This window comes from Panthera onca, chromosome F1 (genome assembly GCF_046562875.1).
Source record: "Panthera onca isolate mPanOnc1 chromosome F1, mPanOnc1 haplotype 2, whole genome shotgun sequence".
In the NCBI taxonomy this organism is placed as follows: Eukaryota; Metazoa; Chordata; class Mammalia; order Carnivora; family Felidae; genus Panthera; species Panthera onca.
Window position 1 is genome coordinate 46617010 of NC_138355.1, and position 25399 is coordinate 46642408.

Here is a 25399-nt window from a genome sequence, read left to right on the forward strand (position 1 = left end):
TTTTGTTTTCTCTATATAGGGCACCTTGGCTAGCTGTTTCGTCTGGCCCCGAGGCAAGGTGGGAAGGCACTGGGCTGAGAGAAACCTGGGTGTGAATACATGACCTTGGGCAAGATACTTAACTTCTCTGAGACTCTACTTCTCTCTCATAATATGGTGATAATATCAATTTTGCAGAGTTATTAGAGATAATACTGGAGTTGCAAATGAGGCCATTATTTAAAGGTATACTGTATAGTATAATATACTGTATATTAAAACATTGTACAAATAATAATTAATAAGCAATTATCCTCTTATTGTTAACCCTTAACCACCTTACTAACGTATTGCTTCTTTGAAGAGTTAGTCCGAGAGCCTGGGCCTGTTATAAAACGCTGATTTTTTAAAATGTTCTCACCAAAAAAAAAAAAAAAAAAAAAAAGTAAATACGTGAAGTGATGAATGTATTAATTAACTCAATGCGGGGGGGGATCCTTTCACAACATATACATATATCAAATCATCATGTTCTATAAATATTTTACAAGTTTATTTGTCAATTTTACCTCCATAAAGCTGAAACAAACAAACAAACAAGGCTGATTACTGGGGTGAGTAATGCTCGGCATTTAGTATATGCTCTGTAAGATTGTCCCACGTCCTGTGGGGCAAGTGTCCCGGGTGGACAGCGGTTCCCAGCGGAGGCTTTGGAGTCAGACAGACCTAGGGGGAGCCGCACTGGGGCTCTGCTCTTCCATATCTGCCATCTCAGAAACGTTGCTTTGTCACAAACGTGTGTGTCTGTGTGCGTCTGCTAAGGCTGTGTCACGCTCTGCCCTCCAAACTCCGGTCACATGGAACTCTCTGTAGTTCTCCAAAGCTTCAGGCTCACTTCCCTGCTTAGCATATTGCTCCCTCTGCGAGATGGCTCTTTCCCTTCCCACTTTCTGCTAACTCCTATTCCCCCTGACTTCCTCCAAGACTTCCCTGACCCTCAAGACTGGGTTAAGTGTCTTCCCCATCTGCCTGCTCCCGTAGCCACCCTCCATTTACCCCTATGGTCACTGTATTGACATTGCTTTGTCATTGGCCGACCCCCCCCCCCCCCCCCGCCCTTTAAACAATGACTAGTATTTTGGGGGTTTAGTGTGCTAGGCACAGAGCTTGGTGCTTTATATGTATTACCTCGCCGAAATCTCCTAGCAATTGTAGGAAATAGGTGTTAGTACAGATGAGAAAACTGAGGCTCAGAGAGGATAAATGATTTGCTAACGTCACACAAGTGCAAGCAGAAGATCGAGGATCTGAACCAAGGCCTGTCTGGCTCCAAACACTTCGAAGGCCATTGTAAATTTCTAAGGGCTTACAGGGCGGAGCATAGTGAAGGCACGTAGTAAGTCCTCAACAAATCCTAGCTGTTATTAATTTGACGCAACCAGACGGTCAGCTCTGCAGGGAAGGAATCTTAACCCATAGACGCTTGTGCCCCTTAGCACGATACCCCACCCGAGGCCGACTCAGTGCGTGGAAGGCGAGGACACTGCACGGACTTCTGGAATAAGTCCCAGAGCACTGCTGATCGTTTTGCAATAAATGACTGATGTGTGCGTTTTAGCACACAGCTCTGTATGTAAGAGATGTTTCATTTCTTGTCATACTCTGGCCTCTTGCCACTGCTGGGCGAGGAGGGGGTGGGACTACTGAGGGGAGGCTAAACAGCTGGAGCTGCTTCAGGGTGAGACACACAGGAACCGCCAACCACCTAAATAAACGTCCTCTTTATTTTACCAAATATAATTTATCAGTTACGTTGACATTTGTCAATTCAGTTATAGTAACTATAAATAATCCTCTTAAGACACAGTTCTGTAACTCTTTAAGGATACAAGAGTAAACCAATGTTGCTCCTCTCAGCCAGGCCAAAATGACATGCAGTTTGTGCAATCAGGGGAAAAGAAACGAGTCTTCCGGGAAAGTCCGCTTCATTTTCTTTCCCTTTCATCCCACAGTCCTCCCTCTGCTCACACACTGAGGGCTTGGGGCACGCCTACCTTCCTGCTTTTTCAGCAAAGGAGGATGCTCCCGAGTCTCCAGGGCGGCCTGGCTGAACTCCAGGGACGAGGAAGGGGTGAGTGACTGGGGGCAGGGGTGACCGGGGAACACAGGGGCACAGCCTCGGGGGCAGAGGACTTGGTTTTGGTGCCTGTACAAGAAGAGTCTGTGTGCAAATGTGTCTGGAGGTGGAGGGCAGGATAAAAGAGGGCCTGAGGGAAGAGCAGAAACAAGGCTGGTGTTAACGAACTCTGCCAGACCCGGCCCCAGCTAGATAACCCCCCCACGGTTCCTTCCAGTTCTAAGACTCCAGAAAGTGGCCTGGGCGGAAATGGAGGGACAGAAAAGATAGTCTCCGGAGGTACAGGCTGAGTTCCTGGGATGAGACCTGGTGTTGGGAAGACACAGGGTCAGTGCCTAGCCTGCTGCTGGAGGCGGGCCCTTCCGGCTAGAGAGAGGAGGGTTTATGGGGGCGGGGGAGAGAGAGGCTAGAAGAAGCCTGCATCCAAACGCTCGGCTATGCACACACGTGAGTGTGGACAGATTTCCGATCTGGTCAGAGTAATGGGCGGGGGCGGATGGGGAGGCTCCCGTGTTCCCCAGGTCTTGCACTAGGCAGAGCAGAGGAGCAGCAGCTGGTGACGCCCAGCCTACCAGGTCGGAATCGTCTTTTGGGTGGCTGGCAGGGGGAAGAAAAGGTGAGGAAGGCTGGTTTAGGGAAGTGACCTGCTGGCTGAGCAGTGGGGCTGGGGGCTCTAGCTGGGGTCAGCACTGCACGGAGGCGGGATCTAGAGGCAGCGCCTGGCCTGATGACACAGATGGAAACACTTCCAGCGAGGAAGCTTTCTCTGTCACCCTGGAAGGGGCACACGGCCTTTGTGTCGGGGAAGCAGGGGAGCTTAGAGCCGTTTCCCTGACCGCCGGCATGGTTCCTAACACGTGCTCGGCCCTCCATCAGTATAGCTCAGTGAATGCTTCAGACCAGGCCTGCACATGAGCTCCTCTTGGGGAGGCTGTGTATTTGTTGAATGAGTGAATGAATGAATGAATGGATGGATAATGAATGAGGGCAGAAGCCAAGAGAGAAGACCCTCCACAGCAGGACGGCATGAGTGATTTCAGGAAGGGACAGAGTCGAAGGTGACGATGTGAAATGCCCTCGGGAGAAACAGCGACAGTGAGCCACCCCGGCCACCCTCCACCTCCCAGCCACCCTCTACATACTCATTCCCTGTCCCTAATCTTGGAACCCAACCTGGAAAGCTCTGGAAAAGGTGGTGTTGAGAGACAATTAGACACAAAGATTAAACAGAGATAAACAATCGGTCCTCTGGGCCCAGGGAGGATGTAGATCTTGGTAAACCTGTTGGTGGACACGGGTCAACAGGAAGACCAGGCCCCTACTCATTTCTTCCCGGATGTGACAATCAATTGGAAAAAGATCAAAGGGAGGGGTTGGTGGTGTTTATCAGACAGCTGGGTAAGGGGCGTGTGTACAATTTGAATAGTCAGTCTGCCTCACTCTTTTTGGGACCGAGAGAGAATAAGGTTAGGATTACACAGGGCCAGGAGCAGCTATCTCCTTCCTAGTGCTTTGAAGTTGGTCCGTTTATAGAAAAAAATATGTGTGTGTTTTGGAGGAACGGGGGTGGGGAGGGGGGAATGATATTTATCTCTCTGTTCAATCAAAATGAAAAAAAAAGAAGGAAAAGAAACCCAAAAAACCAGAACCCACTTACAAAGGGTTTCTCATTAGGGCCATGACCGAGTTTGCTAAAGCTAAACCAGATGCCCCCAGATCCCAGACAGAAACCCCTGCCCCAATCCACATCGCCTGGAGGCACCCACCAGGAAATTGCACTTGGTGATTGTCTCAAAAATCTACTTGTACTGCTCATCTCAGTCCATCTGTCCTGTCTGAATTCTTGCTATACAAACTTGGCTCAATGTATAAAAATTCCCATTGAAAATAATGAGAATTCAGTATCAAAGTGAAGTCCCTAGAAAGAGGTGGGAGTGTGGAGTGGGGCTGGGGGAAGGGGAACAAAAGAAAAAACTCAAACAGAAAGTGCAGGAGGGGTGGGGGAAAAGGTTGAGTGACCAGGCTAGTCCCCAACATCTGTGTCTCGGTCCCCAATGAGCCAGAGGACATGGAAGCTGAGTGCTAGGAGCCCAGTGCCAAGCAGGTCCCCCAGAGCTGTCAAGTACGGGATGGAGAAGTTGTCTGGGTCCAGGCCCCGGCCCCACATCCAGTGCACCATCCAGTCCGCGATGTACAGGAGAATCAGCACCTGGGGAGACAGAAGGGCCCGGCCTATAGCCATCCCCTCTCTCCAGGGGGAGCCAGAGGCCACGCGATGGAACACACCCATTGCCTCACAAGGCTCGGCTATCCACAGTGGGACAGCTCATCTTTCCACCCCTGCATTGTTTCCAGTCCCAAACGAGAGACTTCGTAATCTAAATCCTACTTATTGCAGAAATTCAGCGCTCTTGCCTCTAATTCTGGGTCATCCTATTCTCGGGTCCCTCCAGCGCCTGCCATGTCGGCCTCTCCGGGAGCCTGGCAAGGGGCTGGGGACTGGAGCTGGCTTTCCATACAGGGGCTTCTCCACGGAGCGGAGCAGAGCAGAGCAGAATAAGGACAGCATTTGAGGCTGCTGCCAGCACAGTTGTACCGTTGTCTAAATAACAGTTGATTATCCCAAGCTAGCTTCCTCCTGCCCCTTTCGGTTCTGCTGCCGTGGGCTCCTGGAAAGCAGGTCTAGCTTAACATTAGCCCTAGCAAAACAGAATTACGAGTCTGTCAGCTGGATGTAAACCAGAGCACATATCAATTCAAAACACATTTTGGATCATCTGCTGCTTTGATTTATCTGGGCCCTTACTTCCCTCCCACTTCTACAGATCAAGAATGATCTAGATTAGAACTTTGCTAGGGGGCCCCAGGACCAGTAGCGTCAACAACAGCTGGGAGCTGGTTACAGAGGCAGAATCTCAGGTCCCCCTCTTGATCTTCTAAATCGGAATCTGCATTTTAACAAGATTCACGTACACTTTTAAGTTGGCAAAGCGCTTGATGTAGAACACTAGAGGAGAGTGACGCAGGACCGTGTCTTCTATATCCTCAGCATCATTTGGGCTCCCTAAATGCCCGCATCTGCGTGCGAATGAAGAGGTTTCTACCCGTAAATCTCCAACACAGTCATTTGGGAGGTTTTGCTCTTAACCATATTTTGCAAAAACTGGTATGTAAATTCTGCCCTGAGGGGCTCAGTTGCAGGAACCGGAGGCCCTTGGGGGATCCTGAAGCCAGAACCGATACCTAATTTTAGGCAAACTTGGTTGTTCTCTCGAAGGCAGTCAGAGGTTACAGTTCAGCACCCTGCACGTTCCCCCTTGCCTTGCACACAGCAGCCTTGTACGTGGCCTGCCCCTGGCCCTGGGTGAGGGCCGGCCCCCCCTTCCCGCCCCCTAACTTCGCACCCTTCCCAGCAGTTGCAGAAGAGTCCCAAATAAAGAGTGTGGCCAGGAGGACTTCAGGACAAGCTTCAGGAAGGGCACGGCAGCAGCTGACCCCTCATTCCAGCCTCCCGAGCCAGCTCTAGGACACACGGCTGAGAGGAGGGGGCAAAGTACGCAGGAAGAACCTTTACAGCGGACTAAGTGCCCAGCTCTGGCCCTCCACAGGCCTAGAGAAGAGAGCAGAGGTGAGGGTGCCTCCAGCTGGCCCCAAATGGGGAACAGAGCCAAGGTGTATCCTTCCTGATGGAGGCCGAGGGCTAACCTCCAGCCACAGACCCTTGGCGTACCCACCCCCACTTTCCCAGCAAGGGCACTTAACCCAACTTGCAAGGGAACGTGCTGCCTAGGTAACTGCCGCGGGGCAAGAATGGATGGTTGATTCCTAGCCCAGCCCTTGGTAAGACGTCCCAACACACAGCCTTTTCAAGGTGTGGGGTGAGGGGCTGGAGGGATAAGAGGTTCCCAATGGCGGACTGGTTAAATGAAATCATGTCCATCTATCTATATGATAGAAGACCGCAGCCATCAAAGAATCAGGGTGCTCTTCTCTTTATGTGTCGACGTGCACTGACCTCTAGGATAAACTGTCAGGTGAAAAAACAGGGTGTGGACAGTGTGCTACATGTGTGTACAAAAAAAGGGGGCGGGGGGAGGAAAAGAAGAAAAATTATGTTTGTATAAATACAGAAAAGGTTGAAGGATCTACAAGAAACGGATGACACGGGTGGCCAGAAGGAAGGGACTGGGTGGCAGAGAGAGGGCAGAAAGGAAGAGCACTCATTATGAACCTTTAAAATGTTTAAGCTTGGCACAGTGGCAGTATCGTAGCCAATGAGGTTTATCCGAGGCGCATTAGTGCTAATTAAAATGTTTTGAACTATGGGGCTGTTATTACCGGTCGGAAGTCAGGTCTATAGAAATTGAAACTGTAATACTAGGGTGAGCGTGGCTCCAAAGGGATAGCGTAAGGCGGGGCCTGTGATGGAGGAACGGTTCTGTGGCGACGATACACAAATCTACGGCATGGAGACAGAACGGCATGGAATTAAACACACGCGTGCCATGAGTGTATATAAAACTGATGCAGTCCGTGGACCGTTCCGACCCTCACTGCCTGGTCTCGTTACTGTGCTGAGTTACGTGAGATGTTACCGCCGAGGGAAACTGGGTGAACAGTACACGGGATCTCTTGGTACGTGTTTTTTGCAACTTCCCGTGAATATATAATTATTTCGAAATAAGAGGTTGCAAAAAAATGGAATATTACTAGCAGGGAGAGAGTGTATTGTGTTCCAGGATGGCAAGGCTGGGCAGGATCCTAGTGTGGTGGTGCTGACATTGTTTTTTCCAAGCCGTGAAACCCTCCGTTCGAATGACATCTCCTGAGGAAGGCCAGCACGCAAAACAGCCAAGTGGAGCTCCGTGGCCAGGCCGGTGGGGGTGGCGCCCAGGCCCACCTGCTCGGCACCCTACAGCCACCACCTCGGGTCCATTCCTCTCAATTTACAAATGGATCACTGAGGCTCAGAGACGTAAAGCAACTGGGCCAAAGTCACACAGCACGTTCGTGACTCTGCTGGAACTGCGGCCTGTTCTCTGAGCCCCTGAGCCCAGTGTTTCCTGGCCACCCGGTCCCAGAAGAAGTGGTGGCAGAGTGTGTGGCAGGCCCTCCCACGCCCCTGCCGTCCGTACCTGGAGCAGGGCAGCTGTCATGTAGAAGATGATGAAGATGAGCGTAAGAGTGGTGTGCCCGCCCTGCATACAGCTGATGGTGTAGAGGAACACCAGGTGTCCTGGAACCACAAGGAGGAAGAGGACCCGGGCCGAGCGAGAATTCACATCTGGGACCAGGGGAGAGAGGGGGTGAGGAGGTGAGGAGGAGGAGCCCTTGCCCCGGAAGGCCTTTCAGTCAGGGGACACCACACTACGCTCCAGGACAGCGGGGCTGTCTCTGCTCTCCACGCCGTGGTCCCCAGCCCCCGTGGCGTCCCAGGAAAGGACCGTCTTCCTGCCTGGGATCTGCTCTCCAGAGAGAAGGAGCAGCTGCGTATGTAGGCCCCAGCTGGTTCTCAAGGGAAGCTCACTGAGTGCCGCCCCATCCAGAGCCGGAAGGGACTGGGAGGCTGGGACTCTGCCATTACCAGGACTGAAGAAGGTGGTGCAGGGACTGGGGCAGCGGCGGGGGGCTTGCTCCGAGTTCTCCCCTGGCATCCCGTTCATGTGCAGAAAAGTGGAGATGCGGCTGGCCTGCACGGCCACCAGATTGCCCCCGACACCTGCAGAGAGACAGAAGGGGAGTGAGGAGTGGGGAGGGCAGGACACACTCACCAGTCCCCCGGGGAAAAGGGATACACTGAGGAGGAAGACCAAGATGCCCCCATTTCCAGGGAGTCTTCCAGGCTCCTTCCGTCCTCCCCGCTATGGAGACGTGGCAGTCCCATGTGCCCCTCGGGTGGCCAAGAGTGCGGGAAGGGGTGCAGGCCGATCTGTAGACTCAGGGAACCTGAGCCCCTGCTGTCCCACCCACACGGCCGAGGCGACAAGGCCTTGCCTTGCCTCAGCCCCTCTCCTCAGCTCTGAGCAGACCCAGGCAGCCCCTGCCCCTGTGCTGGTTCCAGGAACTGATTTCAGGTCTCAGGTTTGAGCTCTGGACTCTGGAATCTGGTACCTCTCCTAGGAACCGTGCTGGTTTATTGTTGCCCCTCCCACCACTGACCTACTCCCTGCTCTTCTCAGCCTTGCTTGGAGCTCCGAGAGGCTGACTTCTACAGACTACATCACCCAGGCTCCCCTGCTGGCTGCTTCTAATCGGGTTAGTTCAACAGGAGGCACCAGTACCCCAGTCAGAGACGAGGGGGTGGGGGGGAAGGAGAGAGGGGTCAGGTATGTCTTTCCTTATCCCAATCTGCTTTTAGGTAGAGGCTTACCCCTGCTGGGGGCAGAGGTGTGGTCCCTCTGGGCTCCTATAACACTGTTTCCTCCCCTTGACCCTTGAGGACTAGGGCTTCCTGTGGTTGCTAATCTGTGTGTCCTTCCCCTGCTCCCTGCTCTGTGAGCAGCCCCTTCATTAAAGTCTTGAACTCTCTGAGCGGGATACTCTTGCCCGCCGGAATCCCGACGCAGAGCCCCCCACACCCTCCTCTCCTGCTCCCCTCCGTTCCCCCGGCGCTGATGCCAAGACCTCACCATTAATCACAGGCGTGAAGACGGCCATCCCTGCAAAGTTGGGGTCCGAGACAGTCTTGTCCAAGATGAGACCTCCCACACTACACAGACGAAGACAAAGTGACACAAAGATCACCGAAGGGTTGTGCTTCGGTTCCGGGGATGTCAGGCACAGGCCCATCTGGCCTCGGGGAGGAAGAGGAGGTGCTCCCAGGCTCCCCGGTCTCCCAGGCCTTGCCCCCTTTGCCAGAACCAGTTGCTGCTTATGATATTCAGAGCTGGCAGAGCGGCCCCAGAGCTAACTGGTGGCACCGGGTCAGGCAGCCGCCTCCTGTACCCGCCCCGCAGGTTGGCTGCAGGAGCCAAGGGCGACCTGCCCGGGAGGGCCGCCTGGTTGTGCCTGCTCGGTGTTCGTTTCCCCTTGTGGAAACAGCGCGGGGCTCTTCCTCGTGAATCGCCTCTCTCAAACTCAGTCACTGTGGTTCGGGTGACACTGCTCCAACGACGGCCAGGCCCCGGGCCCGGCCAATCACGGCATCGCTTTCCCGCAGCCAGAGTGATGGGCTCAGGCAGAGCCGTGTGACTGGCTGAGAGCCGGTGAAATTCTGTAGTGGGACTTTGTGGAACTGTCGAGAGGCTTCCTCCCACGGGAGTTAGTAAGAGTAAGGAAAGTATGAACCTGGAGCTGCAGGCCATCACAGGGAGAAGCGGAACCGAGAGGCGGACAGTAGCGGAGCCCTGATGCTATCGCTGATGCGCCTGAGCCCAGCCGGGCCTTTTTAGTTCCCTGAGCCAGTGCGTTCTGCTTCTCAGTGCAACCCATTTCAGATGGCTTCTGTCACATGCAACAGAAGGCCATGGAGCCGATACACTCTTGAAGGCATTTCTAGGGTCAGCACCAGACCGCTCCCCTTTTCCCAGGGCTCCCCAAGGACTCTCTGGCAGGGTGGGAGGAGGGTGAGGGTGCATACGAGGGCCTGAGCCTACCTGCTGATGGCCATGGCAATGATGACGGGCTCCCAGCCTGAGTACAACACCTCCCTTGTGGCTGGGCTCCGTCGGGCGAGCACCACCCAGACAGGCAGCAGGGCCACGAAGAAGGTACACACCAGGGGGTAGATGTATTGCCAGTCATCTGAGAGAGGCAGAGATCAGAGGGAGGTGAGCACCGCAGCTCCCTGCTCAGGCCTCCCCCGGCTCGGCCTGCCAGTGTGCCGGCAGATCCACGGGAACGTCACCCTAGGTGCCTGTAAACACATGACCTCATTGATCCTCCCTGTAAGGCCAGGACAGAGGTGGGGCCAGCCTTTTCCATTCTGTCGATGAGGAACACCAAGCTGAGAGCTCCCCAGGCATGGGGCTCGTTAGGGGCAGAGACCAGATTCCAGCTTCCTTTGCTTTGATCCCCAGAAATCACTAATTCCCCTCCCCTTCTTCACTCTGCAAGCAGATTCCGGACTTCAGTTCCTTTCCCTCACCCCTTCCACCTTTACGCCTCCAAGGCAAGTAGGAATCCACCGGATCAGGCGAGAATAGATTTCTCAGACCCTTTTCCCCGTGCCCCTGCTGCCTGCATGCATTGGAGAGTACTTAGCCTCTGTCTCCGTGCTCGGGAGTTATTACAAAACTGTGTTCCAACCAGATAGTTAAGAACTTAGAGGAAATCCTTACACGCCGGTAAACCCACTGCCATCTCTCCCAAACCCCCCTACCCTGGTCACACCCTCAGTGGCCTCAGCCTCACCCAGCTCCAGGTAGAGTCCCCAGCTGATGCCTGAGAGCAGTGCCAAGGTGATGAGGTCACCCAGGCTGGCGGCAATGGGCGTGGCCACATTGTCTGGGTTGATTCCAATCTTTCGGGAGCCAATGATGACTCCAATCATGATCATACCTGGGGAGGAAGGGGATGGGCCGGGCGGGGCGAGAAGAGATAAAGGGGTATCAGCAAACAAAAGGAGAGATTGGAGGTGCCAGGCTGACACCCTGCCCTTCTCCTCCTTCCTTACCCAGTACCAGGGAGGCGATGAAGGCCGTGGCCACGCTGCTGGCACACAGTAGGAAGGCGTGCGGGATGCTGAAGTGGCCGTCAGGGATCCAGCCAAAGACAACGGCTGCGATGGATGCCAGGAAGCCCACCACCGTGGCCTGCACCTGAGGAGGGAGTGGTAACTCAGAGAGTGGGGGGGAGGGGGTGGGGGCACCGAGAGATTCCTAGCACCGGTCACTGAGCACTTAGCCAGACCTCTTCTTGGCTCTCGGCAGCCCCAGGAGGCAGGCTGGGCTGGACTGTGCAGTCCTCCCAGGCTGGAATGAAGTCTTTATTTATTTAGTTTCACACCAGACACTAGTACTGGGCAGTGCACCCTGCAGGCGCCCGGGACGTGTTACTGGCTGGATGACTGTCCCTCTGGGGATTGGGGTGAGGCTCAGCAGAGCCTGAGCCTTCAGTCCACAGACAAGGCCTGGGACTCCAGGGGTAAGACTCCCAGTCTGGAAGCTGTGTAGCTTCACGTGGTCGATGGCACCCCAGCACTCCTGAGTCTGATCTGTGGGAACTCACACCCAGTGGACCCCTGCGGGTCGAGAACTGACATGGGGCCTGCTGGGACCCTCCCCATCTTGGCCGTTTTCCTGAGAAACTTGGTTACCTCCTAGAGCTGCTTCAGGAGACGCCAGCTCGGCAGGATGCTGGAGTGTCACTCCCAAGCAGGCTGGGGCTGACCTCAGTCGTTCAGATTCCTGACTGAGGGGGAAGCTTAGCCCACCCTCTCTGGTCTCTGCTTTCTTACCTGGATGAGGGCCATGTTCCCCGTGATCATCCGCCAGAGCTCCTTGGGTGTGTCCATGTGCCCAATGTTGGCCTGGGAGAGGGAGGGCGAGGGGCTGGAGCTCCAGGCTGGAAAAGGCCTGCAGCTCCGTCTGTTAGGAACCTGCCTGGATTAGGAGGCAGTGCATGTGGCCTAAGACTCTGGGACCAGGGCGTAACCCCCAGGGAAAGTGAAGCAGCATCAAGGGGGCCGGGAGAGGGAAGGAGCTAAAGAGCCTGAGCTGCTGCAGCTGGGGGCGGGGGGCCGGAAGGGGGCTCCCAAGGCAGCCCCCTCTTCTCCTTCTCGCCTCCTCTCAGGACAGCCGCTGAGCAGAGGCAGAGTCCATCCCACCGGCTGCCCATCTGGGCGGCCCATTCCCGTGTGGGTCAGAATGACCCAATCCCTGGCTCTGAGGCCCGCTTGCCATCCTCGGGCAGGAAAGGTCAGCTGCCGGTACAGGACTGGGGCTGCAAGAGGGTCTGGGAAGAAGCGAGGTGGCGTGGGAGTAGGCCAGAAGTAAGGCAAGATGGGGTGGGCTTGACCGGCTGCCACTCTCTCTGCTGCCCTCTCTGGACTTGGAGCTGTGCGGGACATCCCTGCCAGCTGGCTGCCCAGCCTCCTGAGTTTTATTGCTTCCCACCTCCCACCCTGTGGCCCTGAATCTGGTTCCTTCTCTGAACCGTCATGGCTGATCTCTGGGGCTGTGGGGAGGGGGAGTGATAAGCAGCCCCCTCCCTGTCTATTCACTTGATGAAGAGTAAGCGGCAATGGGGGAAAGGGAATGGGATGCGAGGGGGGCTGGGAAGGCCTGGCTCTGCTCCTGCCCAGCTGTGGAGTAGGGCTGGAGATCAGAGGAGGCCCCCATCTGTGCAGGTCGAGAGACCAGCATGACGCTTGCCTGTCAAAGCTGCACAAACAGTCACGAGGCGGGTTGCAAAGCAGGGGGTGGGGCAAGAGTCCAGGGACAGCTGGGACATCCAGAAACCAAGCCTGGGAACCACTCTGGGCGGGGAGCCCCTGCCCAGAAGCAGGACGCCCAGGCTGGGATCTCCCTACCCCTTCCCGCCCCAGCCCCGCACTCCAGGCCTGGGCACTCGAGAGAGGCCTGTAGTGATCTCTCAGTCTGGCTCTGTGCCGCCCGGAGTCCTCTGTGTGTCCCATGCCTCCCAGCCAGGACACTCACTGCAGTGGACAGCCTCGATGCCAGGGTCATTTCCAGGTTCCCCTTAAGCCCCAGCAGTGCAGGCACCAGGATGAAGACCTCTGTCACCTTCTGGAAGACTTCCCAGTGCTACAAGGTGAAAACAGAACCCAGGAATCTCAGTGCAGGTCGAGCAGATAGTCTGGGATCAGGGGCTTGAGGAGGAAGTGGAATCAGCAGGGCATGAGCACACCAAGCGCCTTTTCTCCAAGAACCCTGGAACCCAACCAAGAGCATGGTGCTGCAAACAACACGGCCCCCGCTTCCTGGCACCCAGAAATGGGGAGACGTGGAAGGTCGCTTCCAGTCAGGAACTCCGGCCTGGCTCCACTTCCTCTGCCTGCTCTCTGGAGCCGGGGGGAGAGGAGGTGAGGACCCACACAGCTGTCACCCCAGGCTGGTTTACACCCCAGAACTCCTTCCCAGGCCCCCCTCAAATAGCAGTCCCCAACCTCTTCGCCTTCAGCCCAGTTTCTCTGCGGCTGCAGCCTTGGGTGGTGTTGTCTCAGCTGTCGAGAGCCAGGCTCCACAGGGCTGGGGCTGAGGAGATTAGAGTTTGTTTGGTTTCTGTGTCCAAGGGCTTTGGGCCTCAGCCACAGCAAGTCTCCTTACGAGGCTCTGAATCAAGACCGGGGCCCCCAAATCTCTGCATGCTGGTTTGCAGGAGGCTTTTTATGCCTCCTCTGCATTCCCGCACCTCACATCCCTTCCCCAGTCTCTCAGCTAGGCAAGGCAGGTGTGGCCCTGTAGGAAGAGCACTGGACTAGGAGTCAGGAGACAGAGGTTCTAGTCCGGGGACTATCAGGCCTGGCTCTCCACCCAGTTTCTTCAGCTAACAGCTGTTAAGTGCCGACGGTGTGCCAGGCTAAGTGCTCTACATATGTTTTCTCGTCTCTTCCTATCAACAATCCATTTCGGTGGGGGCTATTTTTGTCCCCGTTTTGTGAATGAGGAAAGAGAGGTCCAGGGGGCGCAATACTTGTTCGTGCTAAGAGGGGAAAGAGAAAGAGCCAGGATTGGCTATTTGAAAGCTACTTTAATTGCAAGTGAGACTGAAGATGTGCAAAAAAGGCTGGGATTGCGTCTCCCTCCCTGGTGCTGGCTGCCGCGTGGGCTCCAGTATTTGTTCCTTTATTTGTTTAGGAATGGGTCACCACCTTTGGAGAGGGAGGAGGGGGTGGGCGGCCAGGCGAGCGTATGCAGGTTGATGAGGGAGCTGTGGGCAGGAAGCAGAGTGCTGTGTGTGCGAAGGCACTGGACTGAGAGCCTTGGGTCTCCTACAGAGACCACAGGGGTGGGCCTTATGCTCTCCCCGCTAGCGGCCTCCCACACGGACCAGGACAACCTGTACGGGGGCCTCAGACACATTACAAGGGCCTCAAGCTCCTGACTGTAAACTGTACAATTCAGGGGCCAACTCAGATGGTCTCTAAAGGCAATTCCAGCATTGACACTCCACAGTTAAGAACGAGGACAGCTGTAAATCGAACCCCCAGGGAGATGTATCACCTACACCCATTAGATTGGCTACTATGCAAAATCGCCAGAAAAAAACAAGTGTTGGTTGGCAAGGAAGTGGAGAGACTGGAGCCCTCGTGCGCTGTTGGTTGGGGTGTAAAATCCCCTAACCACTGTGGAAAATAGTATGGAGGGTCCCCCCCCAAATTAAAAATAGAGCCACCCTAGGGGCACCCGGGGGGCTCGGTCGGTTACGCGTCCGACTTCGGCTCAGGTCGTGATCTCACGGTTCGTGAGTTCGAGCCCCGTGTCCGGCTCCGTGCTGACAGCTCAGACCCTGCAGCCTGCCTCGGATTCTGTGTCTCTCTCTCTGTCCTTCTCCCACTTGTGCTCTCTCTCTCTCAAAAACAAAACAAAACAAAACAAAACAAAAAAACCCCAAAAAAACAAACAAACAAAAAAACTTAAAAAAATGTAGAGAATAATAAAACTACCCTATAATCCCGCAATCTCCCTGCTGGGTGTATATCCGAAAGAAGTGAAAGCAGAGTCTTGAAGAGATATTTGCTCACCCATGTTCACAGCACCATTATTCACAACGGCCAAGAGGTACAAGCGGCCCTGGTGTCCACTGATGGACAGATACACACGAGGTGGTATACGCAGACAGGGGACCAGTGTTCACCCTTAAAAAGAGGACATTCTGGGGCTCCTGGGTGGCTGAGTCGGTTATGCATCCAGCTGTTGATTTTAGCGCATGGCATGATCTCATGGTTTGTGAGTTCGAGCCCCCCATTGGGCTCTGCACTGACAGCACGGAGCCTGCTTGGGATTCTCTCTCTGCCCCTCCTCCACTTGTTCTCTCTCTCTCTCTCTCTCTCTCTCTCTCAGAATAAATGAGCAGCCTTTAAAAACTAACTAAATGAATAAATTAAAAAAAAAAAAGGAAGAGCATTCTGACACATGCTATATAACATGGATGAACCGTAAGGACATTATACAAAAGTGAAATAAGCCAGAGTCACAAAAAGACAAATACTCTACAATTCCACTTCTATAAGGCACCCAAAGTAGTCAAATTCATAGAAATAACAAGACAATGCTTGGTTGTCAGGGGCTGGAAGGGGATTTAGTGTTTAATGTTATAGACGTTCAGTTTCTCGAGCTGAAAAAGTTCTAGAGATCTGTTTCACAACCATGTGAATATACTTAACACTACTACATTATCCATTTAAAAATGGTTGAGATGATGAACTTTGTTGTGTGTTTCTTACCACAATAATAAATAATAATAACAATAATAATCATAAAAGATGAGCAGGGATTATCGGAGGGGGCTGGGGCCAGGGCCAGAGACTTGAGCAGCCTGGATACCTACCGGGAGGGCCTAGAAGGTAAGGATTTCTCTCTTCTCGTCAGAGTTCTTTTCGCGGGTGTGTGCGCATGTCGCTGGGGTGTATGCTCACCCGAGCTCCTGGTCTGGCCCCTCACAGCTGGAGGGCCTAGGACTCTCTTTAGGGGAGCCCCTCCCCAAGACTAAGGATGGGAGAGCAGCCCCCACCCCTGCCTGCCCCCTCTCCCCCAGCGCCACTGGCTGAGCTTTGAGGTCCCCACAGGAGGAGAGAGCCAGCCCCTTGCAGACACTGGAGGACCGTGAACCCCGTCTCACTCCCGGGGTCCCCAGCGAGCCCCGGCCACCCCGGAGGAACTTGGGGACCGTTACTCTGGGACACGGCCAGGGCACACCACTGGGGTTCCAGCTCCCTGCGGACCCGGCCTGCTCTGCTTCACCTCATCCTCTCTCCCTACACTGGACAAACAGCTCCAGGGAGGGGAGGACTTCCCCTCCCCCTACGAGGGTTGCTGACTGGGGACTTCCGAAGCTTCTCTCAGAGCACAGCCTCGTATCCCCTCCTCACTGCAAACCATCCGCCCCTCCCAGAGCCTGGCTCTCCTGGTGGGCGCGGGTAACGTGCACGTGCGGGCCGAGTGAAAGGACCTGGAAAGAAATACTTTAAGTGTCTGCGTGTAATGTCGGCTCCGCTGTTTGTGAGGCGTATTGTTTGTCTTTGTGATTATTTAAGAAAAAAAATGTAGGAAGCCGAGCTAAGCCCCTCTGGCTGGCATGATAAGCACTCCCAAAGCCCTCCACCTCCCAGCACACGCGTTAGAAGGACCTAGAAGGTACGGGGGTTTCAGTAGTGGCAAGATGAGAGACGGAGAGGCAAGGGGAACACGCAGTCACCATAACAGCCCCTGTGCCAAAGTTTTCCCAGCCCACACACAATTCGGCCTGGAATCTCGCACCGCCTGACCCTCGGCCCAGCAAAGCCCTGAACTGGCACTTGGGTCAGAGGAGCCAATTCCCACACACATAGTTGCTTCACCCACCGAGTCTGCTCAAAGAGGCAGCTCAGGCGGGGGCAGGAGGGAGCCTCTGAGACACACACACATGCACACACACTCTGTGTCTCTGGGAAGAGAGGCGGGTGATGTGGAACCAGCCTGGGAGGCAGGGTGGCCCTCAGGTTGAGTGGCTAGAATGTGGCAGGGGCAGACAGTGAGTGTCTCTCTTCCTTCCGTTGGCCTAATTCAGGCCCATCCTGTTCATCCTGGTGAGGAGTGCCTGCCCCTGAAGTCAATCAAACCTGTCAGCCAAGCCTTCACCCACGCCTTCCTGCTCTGCTGGGGACAGAAAAGGGCACGGTCCAGGAAGCACGGCCCCACTCGGTAGGGGAGGGCATCTACAGATCTCACTGCTTTTCAGAATGTAGCTCCTCTTCCCTTTCTCTGTCCTTGGCTGGGGCTGGGGGCTCATTGGTTCCTGATACCCGGGGGTGAGAAATGAGACTGCTCCCCCCACACTCCAAAATAATCCTGATCCAAAGCGATCACCCTAAATTTCATACCTCAGTGGTCCTGCCGGGACCTCTTCCCCCTCCTTCCAACTTGCCTCTCCCGTCCCTTACCTCCTCTGGCTTCATATACTGACTTCCGTCTGCTTTCGAGCATTCTGCCCTGTGCTCTCTCCCCCTCCAGGAGGGTAGCGGCAGGGCGGAGAGTCACAGCCGGGAACAGGTGGACTCAAGACATTAAGAAGACCAAAATCCTGGGGTGCCTGGGTGGCTCAGTCAGTTAAGCGTCCGACTTTGGCTCACGTCATGATCTCGCGATTCGTGAGTTCAAGCCCCGTGTTGGGCTCTGTGCTGATAGCTCAGAGCCTGGAACCTGTTTCAGACTCTGAGTCTCCCTCTCTCTTTCTGCCCCTCCCCTGCTCATGCTCTGTCTCTCTCTCTCTCAAAGATAAATAAACATTTAAAAAAAAAAAAAAAGAAGACTAAAATCCCTAGAGATAAGCTCTGACCAGGCTGTGGGAGGACCCCGGAAGCTGGGCTGGAGTTGAGGACTAAGTCAGAGTCACCTGCCTGGGGCTTTCCCCCTCTGCAGGAATCCCAGGTGCCCCAGCAGGCGAGCCCCAGGCCAGCCTGGGTATCCGGGGCTGTACAAAGGGCGAGAAAGAGAGTGGTCAACGGAGATGGGATCTGAGCATCCTGCCCGGGAGCGCCGGCGGCCCTGGGAGCAGGCCAGGCTGGCAGGAACGCTTCTTTCCCTCCACTTCCCCAAGCCCACATTCGCCATCCGCCTTCATCTCCGTGGACTCTTCCACATGAGCAGCTGGAGGAGGAGGTGTTTGGGGGAGGGGTTGTCGCCTTTCCTTGGGATTCTCAGTACGTGAGTAGGGAGCTAAAATAAGGACCTAGGGGTCTCACCTGTCTTAACACAGCTGGGAATTCCAGGGAAGGTTGGTACACAGCACCTCCTGCCACCCCCATCCCTCAAAAGGCTGACGGAAGAGGGGAGTGAGATGCCCTGCAAAGGCCTAGGAGCAGACTGGGGGGCGGGGCACAGAGCACCTTCGGCAGATCCCTATCCAACCACATTCAACCAACCGCCTCCACTCCCACAATGGGCCCAACCCTGCTTTCCTTCCTAAATGTCACAGGAACTTTCAGCCTCGGTCTGGATGCTGGAGCAGATGGCAGTCCATTTTTCTTTTTTTGACTTTTGGACAGTATACCAGTCTCTTATCTCACTGCAGAGGCTGGCTGTGCACATTGGAGGGGAGGGCAGATAAGAGGCAACAGAAAGGAGCCTCCTAGGAAGAGACTAAGTCTTCTGCAGTTGTGTGGAAAGATGGGGGGCCCTGGACCAAGGAGCCATCAGCACCGGACTTTGGTTCATTTGCTCTGAGATGCTGGGGACGCTCTATAGCCAACCCCTCCAGATGGCCCCAGTCTTTTAGGCACTCCCAAATTCTGTCCCACTGAAGGCCATCTTAGCTTGTGAAGGGGGAATACAAGTGTGAATCCCTAGAAATCGTCCTGCTTTTCCTGAATCTGAGATTGTCAGTCACCCCTCTCCCCCTGCCCCCTGCTCTCCTGGATGTGGAATAAGAAACTCCCTGTGGTCCCGTGTCCTGGTCTTTCTGCACCCTCCTCCTGCCCTGATATCACTGTAGCCATCTGCAAGGCCTGCTCCAACCCAGCTGTGACAGGAAGGCTGGGGGAGGGGGACAAGGACAAACCAGCCATTGTCATCTATACCAAATGGATCCTAGCTCTGGGGTGAGAGCCTAAGTGCCACACTGAGGGCAATTGCTGGCCCTCTGTGGGTACGCCGGGCAGGCTCCAAAAGTCCCTACCGCTGTCTCAGGCTCATGGGTGTGGGGTGGGGGTGGGGCAAGATGTGAGAAGCCTTTTCCATCTCTAGAGTTCTGAGTGTGTGGGACTGGGGTGGGGGTGGGGGACCGCTAAGAACCTTTGTTCTTGTTCACTTTATAACTCCAGTTGTTCAGGATTCTGATCCACTCTGTCCTTTGAGGGAAGATGTGGAGAGCAGATTCCTCCCTGAGTCTTTAACCAACTGGCAAATCACGGGCATGGTGAAGGCTGCAGGGCTTAACGGCCCAGGAGGCTCTGAGTCAGGATGACCAGGGACAAGTTCCCTAATCCCTCTCAGCCATAGGTTCCCTATCTACAAAATGGAGACGATCATGGTGCCTACCTCACAGGCCTACAGGCCATTACCATTGCTGTCATTATTATGCAGAAAATAAAACAGCTGGACCCTGGTTGTATACCCCTTTGTAAGCACCAAACCAGAACCCCAAAACTCTTAAGAATGAGAACCAAGGCCACAGGAAAGGGACGGAAGAGGTGTGGACACTGCTACCCCAGGCTCATTTCTCCTCCGGCTCCTGCCCCCACTCCCTGCCCCAGGAGGAGAAGCAGCCACTGGGGGAGGAATCCGAAGCCTGCCTTCCCAGCTCCAGACTGGCTTCCCAACCTCCATGAGGAACAACCCTGAGGACGACAAGTCAGGGCAGAGGGAAGGTCCTGTCCAGATGACAGGCCAGGCCGAGGCACTCTGGCATGACATTAACACCGTCCTCATCAGCAACAGGAAGTGCAGGGTTCTTCTCGTAAGGGCTCAAGTCAAAGTGGTCCAGGGGGACGCTGTCGACAGAGCCACTTAGAAACCACCACCCTCAGTTCCCTGGGACACTGGCAAAGTGACACCCGTCCACCAGCAGGACTCTCTGCATCACCACATGCATTGTGTGTAGGGCTGGCCTGGCCCAGGGAGGGGATGTTGAGCTCCACGTCCTCATGGACATGGGGGATTTCATGGTTAGGGACAAACTGGTGGTGGTGGTGGTGGTGGGGTGGGGGGAACGTGTAGATCCCAAGGGCAAAGGCCAGATTTTCCCTGGTCTTTGTATTTCTCTAAGTACCTAGGACAGAGCTCAGCACTCAGCAGGAATTTGATACCTGCTAATGATTAACTTTGATAAACCCAGCACCTTGGGGCAGGGGAACTCTGTGTGTCTTACTACACTTCAAAAACTTTTACCTGGAAACAAGACTTGAATTCTCTCTTGGACCTGAAGGTTCTGGGTGAGTCCTAACCTGCTACACAGGATACCCCTGGCTCTCAGCTTCCAGGGCCTGCCAGTTGCTATTCTCACCTCTACCCAGTAGCCTCACGAGAAGCCTTTTTTGCTCAGGGCAGATTCACGAACGGCAGGTAAGAAACAAAGAGGAGAGATGGTTCTGCCCAGGCCTGGTTACCTTTTGTCCCCATTTACATCACAGAATTGGCACTTCTAGGTCTTACCCCCAGCCCCCTCACCTTCCCCCCCCAAATCATGCATCAGATCGCATGTGCTTACCCCTGTTCTCCAAGGAGATCGTACCAAGGTTACAGGCAGATAAGCAACACAAAATGCCTTTAAGAACCTTCCCACTTAATTTGAGACCCTCTTGGCAGCTGAACAAATTCCTGCCCAGCAGGGGGAAGGAGGGGAGACTTGAAACTGAGCTTTCTACTGTGGGTATCCTTGAAACCCCAAGTGAAGGAAAAAGACAGCACAAAGAGGAGTCCCATCTAAGTGTCTCCTACTGAGCTGGGCTCAGGAGGAACGCCCAGGAGGCATGGCAGGCAACAACCTTGTTCCATCTCCCCTCATCCAAGCCTGAGCTCTGGAACAAATTCTGCTTCTGTTAAGCAATGCTGCCCTGAACACCTCCTCAGGGCTACTGAGCTTCCTCGAGGCTTCTGTAGAAAGTAACTAGACCAAGAAGAAACTGAGGATGTGATCCAGAGGGAAACAGTATTCTAGGAAGCAGCAGCTGCTTCTGACAGGGAGGTGGAGAGAAAACTCCAAGAGTCAGTTTCCCAGGAGGAAAAGGTGGCCCTGGGTTCATGGTCAAGAGCTGCCCTACCCAGGTCCTACCTGCACGATGTCCAGCACCATGCCAGCAGCCACAGTCCCAAAGCCTGCCAGGAGGAAGGGAAACAGCACTTGCAGCCCGATGGAAAAGGAGGTCTCCTTGAGAGGGGAGGGTGGTGCAGGGCCACGGTCCGTGCTGACGTCGTCGCTTTCATTGCTCTGGCTCCCGTTCTCCAGAAGGGCGTCCTCCTCCCGAACCCCCTTGGCGTTGGCCCGGGACTCAATCACCACCACCTCCACCCCAGCCCCATCAGGCCCCAGGAACTCTGAGGTCCCAGCCAAGGGCTCTCGCCCGGGGCCATCGGAAGAGCAAGGTGAGGGAGTAGGGCCAGTCCCGTTCAGCTGGTGGGCGTCCTTCGGCTCTGGCTTAGAGGACATGACGGGAAGGGAGGAGGGGAAGGGAGAACTTCTCTCTCGCTCTTTTTGTTTGCTTTCTCTCTCCCTTTCTAAGTTGGGAAAGAACTTAGTCTTGGGGTGAACCCAGGCTTGGGTGCCGCGGGACCTCTTCCCGCGGCTCTCTGCTCCTACCGGGCGCTGCAAAAACTGCTCCACCGACAGGCAGCCCCATCAAGCACTGAAGCGGCGAGCTGGAAGGAAACAAGAAACTCCTCACCAGGCTCCGCGGCCAGCCGCTAGGGGTGCAGGTGCCTGACTCCGGCCGGCCAGCGCTGTGCTCGGGGGCAACTTATCTGGCCCCTTATCTTCTTTGGTTCTGAGCGGCAGGTTCCTCGGGGCAGGGGGCATCCAGAGTAGAAGAGCCCAGCCAAGTCTGGGGCGGCCTCTTAGGTGGCCCTTCTGTCATGAAAAGTAGCTTGAGTTCAAATCCTTGAGAAGGCAGCCGCGGCTGCGGCTCCCTCAGCTTCCCACAGCTCCTAGGGCTCTGTGGTCCCAGGGCAGTGTCTGCCGCCCTTCCCCTCTCCTCCAGAGATTTCCTTCCTTCCTGGGAAGACCTTGTCCCGCGTTGAATCCCTGGTCCTTAAAGTCACGAGAATCTGTGCAGAACACCTGATGTGGGAAGGAAGGAGACAAGAAAAAGAGAACGTTATGATATGGCAAAGGAGAGCTCATACTGGGACAGTTTTCCCACAAAGGCAGGCACTGAGTTTTCACTAAAACTACCCGTTCCCGCACTGTGGCATCTGGAGGGCCAGCAGGCACTGACCCTGCCATCGTCCCAACTGGCAGCCCACTGTCCCCCAGGGGTCACCGCAGTGGTCAACAGCAGCGAGATGTGGCCAGCCTGGGAGTGGGAAGATGTGGTTCAGGAGACCTTGGCATTGTCTTCTTGGCAACCAGGGGTGGACAGGGATGTCCTGGGGGAGATCCCTTCTTGAATGCTTATTAAGAACCCGGGATTATTTAAGTGTGGTCTCCCAGTGGGGTCAGTCACAAATTTAGTCACAAGCTCCCGGCCACACAGCAGAGGCACTGCACTGCAAAAGTGATTGTTTACAGTCACGAGACAGCCGTGCAAGGCAAATAAACAGGGAGAATCTGGTCACTAAATGAAAGTCTCCAGACCCCCAAACAGCCATAGCCCCTGAGGGAGAAAAAAAAACAAAACAAAACAACCAAACCTAGGAGGACTCCCTGGGCAATGGGGCAAGGCTGCCAGACCAAGGCCAAGAGCCAGAGGCCTACCCACTCCTGCCCTTGAGAGTCAGCAGTGTTACAAAAAGCTCAGACGCTGACTGGGATCCAGGCTTCTGTCTCTACTTCTCTCCTCCTGTTCCTGGCCTTGTGGGTTTGTCAGATAGGACAAGAGAGTTATCTCAGTTTGAAGGGGGAGAGCGCAAAACTATTGGTTATTATGCACACATTTCAGTTCCCTAGGTCCGTCCTGTTCCCCAGGGTTACTAAGAGTTGGATATAGTGGAATTCTTAAAAAACAAAAAGACAAAAGCAGCAAAACTAAAAAAAAAAAAAAAAAGTAAAACAAAGCAGAGCAAAATATAAAGGAGCAGCAGAAGCCAAAATGCACTTGTTCCCAAATGCATGTGTCTAGGTGTAACGGTCCCACTTTTCCTGTTTACGACCCCCCCCCAGGCCCTGATCCCACCCTAGCCCATTTCACCAAAATAGTTCTTACAGGCAAAAAATAAATTTAAAGAGAATTTCCCTAGGTAGGATGAACAAGTACTTAAGTATTCCAAACACAATTAGTCAACTCCAGTTTGGGAAAGGGTGATTCAAACTCCGGTAACTGACCCATGGGAATTGTTTTCTCTTTCTATGGACTCAAGTCACACATCCAGATTCCCTTTTCAGACCTCTTTAAACACAGTCCTGTGGTCCTTGACCCTCACTAGAAATCCAGAACGAGACCTCCGAGCAGGAGAGTCCACTGCTCCTATCCCAGCAGTGCCTGCTAGAACCTGACCCTCCCTCCTCCTCCTGTCTTCCTGGCAGGCCACCTAAACTGAAAGGGGGCTCTCAGGAAGAGAAGCCAGTCCCTCACCACACTCCTTCCAGTAAAGAGACTTCAGACGGGCCTAAGGCCCTGGGATGAAGGAAGCAAAAGTAAACCAGGATGCCCTGAGGAGGGGACAAAAAAAGACCCGTTTTAGTATCTCCAAACCCTGGGCGGGGGAGAAGTAACTGGGTGGCCTACCCCGCCTCTCCCGCATTCAGACTCAGCAAATGCGCTGCTCGCCAGGGCTCCCGCCCTCCGCCACCCACCGCCCCAGACCCAACAGGACTGACCTGCCTCTCGCTTGGGAGGAAGGGGGGCGCCTGGCGAGTGGCAGCAGGGACCCGTGGTCTCGGGGGGTGCAGGGTTCCCCCTCTTCTCATCACTCCTCCTCGGCCCCAGGCGTGCGCGCCCCCCACCCCCCCGCACCCCCGGCCAAGGCGAGCGTCCAGCCGCGACACCCGGCTCGCTACATTTCGCCTCTGCGTTACAGCGAGGCCGCCGCTCCGCTTCCCCGAGGGGTAGGTGGCCGGGGAGGGCAGGATATACCGCCTCGGGCCCGGGCGGGGGGGACCCGGACGGGGGACCGTGGGGCTGAACTCACTCGCCCCCAATCGCTTCTTGCCCGCGGACTTGGGCCCGACTGGTTGGCTGCTAGTGGCAAACGTGATCTGGGGCAGACTGGGTGGCACCCCCCCTCCATCAAAAATAGGTTCAGGATGGACAGCTGCGGCAGCCAATCGGAGGCAGGGGAGGGGGCGGGCTCAGCCTCGGCCCGGCCCCTTTCCTTCGCTTTGTGCCGGGGAGGCGGGGCGCCGGGGAAACGCAGTGCGAGGAGTGACGGCGGCTGCGGGCCGGCGGCGTGTGCCGAGAGCTCGCGGGTCCCCTCGCCCGGCGGCCGGCGACCCGAGGTTTCCGTTGCCCGGCGCTCGCCGCTCGGGGCCGCCTCCCCCGAGCCGGCCCCGCCCTGCCGCGAGCCCCCCCCCACCCCCCGCCGCCGCCGCCTCGCCCTTTAAAGGCTTGTGCGCCTGTGCGCGTTTCCTCGCGCATCTTGAGTGTTTCCTCCAGCCCGTGGCCTTCGTAGCGTCGGTGTGGAGCCAGCCAGCTCTGACCCCGCGGGCTCAAGCAACCATCCCCGCGCTCCTTCCCGTGGTCGGCACCGGGAGAGAACCATCCCCACCTCGTTCTTGGACACAGCCCCTCTGCTGCTGGCTCGGCCCCTCGCGCTGCCTCCAGATCCCGCGTTCCTCTAAGCAAATGGCTCGGCCCTGACGGAACCGGCCTTAATAACGTCCCAGTTTTGGAAGGGGTGGGGATGGGCGGGCGGGAGCGAAAACAGGTCAGACTCGCGGCTGGGGTCCCACAGGCCCCACCTGAGGGAGGGGCGGAGGGGAGCTTCCTCTGACCCACCGTTCCTGGTGGCAACATAGGGGAGAGATCTCTGCATCCTGGGCGAAACGAAATCCAACTTTCCCTGACGCACCTTGTGGGATCAAAGAGGGGTGTTCCCATCTCGCCTTTTGCCACTTCCTCCCTGGGGTATCTCCACCTCTCCAACGCAAACTCAGTACCAGCTCTCTTTGGGATGTTTTTGTGCAGGCGATGTGACCTCCCCCAGAAAGGAACTGCCACCCCCAGGTTTTCCCCTCTTGTCAGTGGAACCTGTGACCAGTGGTTCCTTCCTGCCCTTTTCCACTGGGAAAGTGGCTCGGGGGGCGTTCTAGCATGACTCCAGACCCCTGGATGGGTTTTGGAGTAGGGATGTGCCTGGGGAGAGGAGAACGCAGTGCTGGCTTTGAAGCTGTTGGCTGCCCTTTCCTCTTTCGGATACACATGAACACCCACAGCAACCTGAGCATCTAATTCCTTTGGACAAGGACGACAGACATGTGCAACCTGGCGCCCCCACCCGCCTTCCCATGCTAGTATTTAGGATTATTTCAGTTTAGCTGCTAAAACATTTGCATCAAGGGCCTGCAGCCTCTAGAGGAAATGTCAGTGTCTTA

General features: G+C 55.3%; 1 protein-coding gene and 1 non-coding gene across 2 annotated transcripts; one reads left to right on the top strand and one right to left on the bottom strand.

Annotated features, from left to right (window-relative positions):
* Nucleotides 1–1745: 1745 nt before the first annotated feature.
* SLC41A1 (solute carrier family 41 member 1) lies at nt 1746–24084 on the bottom strand. Its single transcript, XM_060644292.3, has 11 exons — nt 23687–24084; nt 20987–21988; nt 12715–12822; nt 11514–11585; nt 10731–10875; nt 10469–10615; nt 9712–9859; nt 8746–8825; nt 7701–7835; nt 7252–7400; nt 1746–4325 (listed from the first exon to the last, which is right to left on the bottom strand). Exons 2-11 carry the CDS (start codon nt 21359–21361, stop codon nt 4140–4142), a joined length of 1545 nt encoding a protein of 514 aa, XP_060500275.2. The 5' UTR covers nt 21362–21988; nt 23687–24084; the 3' UTR covers nt 1746–4139.
* On the top strand, nt 6362–6498 carry LOC144614964 (U4 spliceosomal RNA). Its single transcript, XR_013553329.1, has one exon. It is a non-coding gene; the product is annotated as a U4 spliceosomal RNA (small nuclear RNA).
* Nucleotides 24085–25399: the final 1315 nt, after the last annotated feature.